The sequence below is a fragment of the Geospiza fortis genome, unplaced genomic scaffold (genome assembly GCF_000277835.1).
Source record: "Geospiza fortis unplaced genomic scaffold, GeoFor_1.0 scaffold286, whole genome shotgun sequence".
Classification (NCBI taxonomy): domain Eukaryota; kingdom Metazoa; phylum Chordata; class Aves; order Passeriformes; family Thraupidae; genus Geospiza; species Geospiza fortis.
The window spans coordinates 894384-899497 of record NW_005054444.1 but is presented as its reverse complement, the minus strand read 5'-3'; the positions used below and the strand labels follow the sequence as shown (position 1 = coordinate 899497).

Sequence of the window (5114 nt, the reverse complement as noted above, 5' to 3'; positions counted from 1 at the left end):
CACCGGCTGCTGCTCCAGCGCGTGCCCCTTCCCCAGGTGCCAGGGGAGTACGGCGTGGAGGTGTCTGGTGAAGGATGCGTCTACCTGCAGGTGAGGCTGATGGGGACAGCTGGCATCCTGGAGGGGAGCCCCTGGCCAGGCTGGAGAGCACAGAATCATAGGATCATCCAGGCTGGAAAACACCCTGAGATCATTGAATCCTTCCCTTGAGGCAGAGGAGAGTAAAGAACAGGAGAAGGGAGAAGCAGAAGGCTGTGGGTAAAGGGCAGAGGATAGAAAGAGTAGAGGAATGTGGAAGAGAGAGTGGGACTGAAGGAGGGCAGTGTCTGCAGTGTGGAGGAGCTGTGAGAAGTGGGGAGGCTGGGTGTGAGAGGGTCCCCTGTCTCCCACGTGGAGCACACACTCACAGACACTCACCCAGAGCTGCTGGCTGTCCCCTAGACCAGCCTGAGGTACAACGTGCAGCCCACGCAGGAGGAGGCGCCCTTCATGCTTCATGTGCACACAGTCCCAGAGGCCTGCGGGGACTCCACGGCTCACAAGGTCTTTGACATTGCCATAAATGTCAGGTAAGTCTGAATTCCGGTCTGAGCCTTCCTCTTGAGCCCTGGGAGCTGGGGGGGGTCTGGTTGTCCCCAGGGTGAGACAGTCTGAGAGTGCAGCACATTCCTGGGAAGGTGGGCAGGGGGCGGCTGTTCTGTGAGGAGAGGCTCTGGAGGAAGGACTTGTGCTGCTGTGTGGGCAGCCCAGGGCTGGGCTAGTGGGAGGCTGTGCAGATGACTAGGAGAAGCTAGCATAGGTGGAGAGGAAGGTGCTGGACTGCCAGGACTCAGTGTTGTGCCAAGGGTTATGGAAAAGCTGGAAGCGTGCCCAGCTCTGAGTTGATGTGCACTGGATCTTTGTTGCTTGGTTCCTCAGTTACACAGGGGAGCGCAATGTCTCCAACATGGTGATTGTTGATGTGAAGATGCTGTCAGGATTTGTCCCCTTGAAGTCCTCAGTGAGGAAGGTAGGAGCCTGTTTGTCATACAAGCAACATTGAATCATTGAGTCATTATGGTTGAAAAAGTTTCCATGTGCAACCTTCCACCAAATAGAACCAGACCCACTTATTACCATATCACAAAGTGCCCCATCTACTCTTTTTTTAAACTTTTCCAGGAGTGGTGACTTCACCACTTTCCCACAAAGCCTGTTCCAATGCTTAATCTCTCTTTCAGTGAAGCAATTTCTCTTAATATTCAACATGAATCTCCGCTGTCACAACTTGGGGACATTTCCTCTTGTTCTATTACTATTTGCCTGGGAGGAGAGACTGTCCCTTGCCTCACTGCAACCTCCTTCCAGGGAGTTGTAGAGAGCAATAAGGTTCCCTTGAGCCCCCTTTTCTTCAGACTAAACAATCTCATTACCCTCAGCTGCTCCTCATAAGACTTACATTCCAGTCTCTTTTCCAGGATCATTGTCTTTCTTTGGAGTTGCTCCAAGATCTGGAGTGAGGAGTCAAAAACTGAGTGTAGAATTCAATGTGCAGCATCACCACTGCTGAATACAAAGAGAAAACATCTACTTTCTTATATTCAAGACACCTTTCAAATGCCTGTAGCAAACAACAAAGCTTCTGCTTGATTTTATCACTGTCATTTGCACATTTGACATGTACAGTAGTCTCTTTTCATGCATAGCTTAAGGCCAGCACAAGGGGAGACGATGTGATCAGTCTAAGAAAAAATAGAATAAGTAATTTTTTCTTTAGACTGATGATGGGCACTTTTATTTTCACTGTGTCCCAACACCTCCCCATAAACATTGTCTGTGCATAGTACATTCAAAAATAGTGCTATTTCCTTTTTCCCTTGGCTGATCTAAAACCATCTTATAACATTGTGACTCTTTAGGTGTTGGGTAACTGTTTGAGATGCTGGTTAGGTGCATGAATTGGAAAACGAAATTGGTGCACAACTAGCAAGCCAGATGGAATGTATTTTCATTCAATTGTTCCATCACTGTGTTTGATCCAGTGCTGAGGCTTTTCTGGAGCCAGGTTGTGCTTCTTCAGCCAGCCTGGTGAAGGGAGGGCTGGAGACCATGGTACTTTTGTGGCACACCCAGGAGGCAGTTCTGTGCTGCTGGCTGGCTTAGCTCCCTGAGTACTGCAGTATTTCATCCAGACTACATCCCACACACAGGGCTGTGCAAGGGACACAGGGAGACCTCCTTCAATGCAGTAATATCTTGGTCTTCTTTCTTCAGCTGGAAGCCCACCCTGTTATTGAGCGCACAGAGCTGAATACCAACCACGTTCTACTATACCTGGAAAAGGTGAGGATGGGGCAGAAACACAGGCATTGGGAATTTTGGCTGTGTAGAGCAAAAAATCTGGACTTAAAACTATCATGCCTCTGCTAAGAATGGGACTGAATAATTTACTGTCTTTTTCTGACTACAAACTTCAAGTTTTTAGACTTAATGCTACTTCTCTCCCAGCCCTCAGACAGCATTCCATCCACCCTGTACACCAGCAGAGCCTCCCCGAGGCTGGGGAACAGTCCCAGGGTTTGCCCCTGCCCCTCAGCCAGCCCTACAGCCCTGTGTCCCCCCGAGCACGGGTGGCCAGGGAGAGCGCGGGAGCCTGGGCTCAGTGCAGAGGCACCGGGGAGCCCCTGCAGTGCAGAGCCCCTCTGAGCCTCTACTGCTTCCCTTCCCAGCTGGGCAGGGACACCCTCAGCTTCTCCTTCACGGTGGAGCGGGACATCCCCGTGCGGGGCCTGAAGCCAGCCCAGGTGAAGGTCTATGACTACTACGAGACAGGTGAGTGCCAGCAGTGCCCGTGGCAGCGAGGCTGGGCAGGGGACACGTGGAGGGGCACGGGAGCTGTGGGGACCTGCAGCTGCCCCAGCCTGGCACTGCCACCCCAGCCCTGCCCTGAGCTCTGGGAGGGCAGACCATGCGGGGGGTCCCGTGTTCGTTTCTGGCCCTGCAGTGTGGCCCTGCCTGTGCTTCCAGGCAGACCTGCTGCTCCTTGTGCCTCTGCTGTCCTGGCTGCTGTGCCAGGGTGGCAGTGACAGAGCTCTTTGTGCCCACCTCAGCCCAGTGTGCTGGGAGCAGGTGTCTGAGCAGCCCTTGGCTGCACTGGCAAGGAGACCTGCTGGAGCTGCCTGTGTGGGTGGCTCTGCCTTGCTGCCACTGCCCCAGACAGGGCTGGCACTGGGGCTGCCCGCACCCCAACTGGCATCTCTGGGGGAAACTGGGCATGCTGGCACCAGCCTGCTCTGGGGGTCTGGGAAAAGCATCTCTGTGGCACCATCCCTCTGCCTGCAGTGCCAGGGGTCATGACACCTCTCCTTTCCCTTGTGTTTTCCAGATGAGTTTGCCACACAGGAATACAGTGCTCCCTGCGCTACAGGTAGGTGCACTCAAACAACTGAGATGTTCCAGCAGGGACTGTTGCAAGTTGTCTTGAACTAGAGTCTTTGTAGACTTTGTGTTTTCTTGGCCTCTGTCTACTCTCAGCATTTTCCTCACTGTGCCTTCTGCAGTCCCCATGTCAATACTGAGACCAAAAGCAATGCTGCCACCCAACTTCTTCTGTAAGATCAGATACAGCTTTCATTTTCCTTCCCTGCAACCTGGGTATTACTGCCTTTGTTTGTACAGTGGTAATTGTATTTTCCTCTGTGTTAGTGTCACTTTTTGCAAATAAGATTTGAGTCTCCTTTGGGATGAAACATCACACTCAGCCTTTTGTGTCTCTGCCCTTTTTAGGGCCACATCTGCTATGCTGCAGACACTGAAAGGTACTGAGGAATTGTCTCCCAAATACCTTGGTGAAATGTTGATGTTATTCACATCTCTTTAATGAGAACCTTTCAAATTCTTCCCCGGGCTGATTTTGCTTTCTCATGGGAAATGCAATTGCTGAGAGAGAATTTGTGCTTGGATAGCTCATGTATCTCCAGGACAAATCTGCCTCCCCGCTCTGTAGCACAGATATTTTGAATGTATCCAGTCATTCCCATTCTGTTATCTGTCTGCAATTGAGCATTTTTAGGTGAAGCAGTTTCTCATAGTTTAACAGGCTTGAACTCAGCCACCAGAACACAGAGATACCCAAGGCTCTGGATACCACTCACCAGAATATTTATCTCACTTTGTCCTTTTCCCACCTCCAGTCGAGGCAGAACAAGGAAATTCCTGAAGAATGCATCTTGTCGGAGCCTTGCCGTATCAGCTCATGTGTTTCTGCCCTTAGAAGATCATGTTAAAGGAGGGGTATTGAAAAGTTAGAGGAGGACACCTCAAAAGCAAAAAGGAAGCAACACTGTAAATAAATTAATTCTTGATTCTCATCAAATGTCTCTGGTCTTGTTTTCTGTTACTGTTGTGCTCGTGTCTCTTCCTGTCCGTTCATGGCCTGAGATTTCAATCCAGAGCCATCCGTGGCAAGGTGGTGTTTGAGAACTCCTCAGGAATACCAGAAGGCAGATGGCTTTTAGTAGTTGGGAGATTTTTCTCCATACTTGCCAGTTGTTTAAGGAGAGAGGACATTGTATCTCATCCATTATGCACTGGAAGTTAGTCACTCTGCCTTTACAGAGGGTATTTTCTGCAAGGTGATCCTTGGACATAAACCTCTGATCACATATTGCCTTTGCACTGTGAAATCACTGCTGTGAGGTGCCAGGACACTGTGAACCTATCCAATCTCATCTTTTGCAGCAGCCCAGATAGAAGTGAAGATCTGTGGGCTTTCCCATTCTCTCAGAGTCTGCTCGTTTCTAAACAGCTAAAGTGAAATCAGAGAGGGATTGGGACCTTCAGAGTGTCATTCATAGAACTTTTTTGGTTGGCTTTAAGGTCAAGTCCTACTATTAACCCAGCATTGCTCAGTCCACTGCTAAACTGTGTAGTGTTGCATGGAGTTGTTGTGACCCAAGTGTAGGACCCAGCACTTGGCCTCACACCACTTGCCTTGACCCATGGATCCAGCCGATCCAGATCCCTGTGCAGAGCCCTCCTGCCCTCCAGCAGATCCACACTCCCACCCAGCTTGGTGTTTCCTTTAAACTTACTGAGGGTGCCCTTGATCCCCTCAGGTCATTGATAATTCAGCA

General features: G+C 50.4%; 1 protein-coding gene across 1 annotated transcript in view; it reads left to right on the top strand.

Annotated features, from left to right (window-relative positions):
• LOC102035141 (alpha-2-macroglobulin-like) overlaps positions 1 to 4287 on the top strand; it is a 29584-nt gene extending 25297 nt beyond the window's left edge. The window contains exons 30-36 of the mRNA XM_031062290.1: positions 37 to 90; positions 442 to 569; positions 919 to 1009; positions 2254 to 2322; positions 2709 to 2811; positions 3365 to 3406; positions 4253 to 4287. Coding sequence (XP_030918150.1) covers positions 37 to 90; positions 442 to 569; positions 919 to 1009; positions 2254 to 2322; positions 2709 to 2811; positions 3365 to 3406; positions 4253 to 4287 — 522 coding nt within the window. The remainder of the gene's footprint in view (positions 1 to 36; positions 91 to 441; positions 570 to 918; positions 1010 to 2253; positions 2323 to 2708; positions 2812 to 3364; positions 3407 to 4252) is intronic.
• Positions 4288 to 5114: the final 827 nt, after the last annotated feature.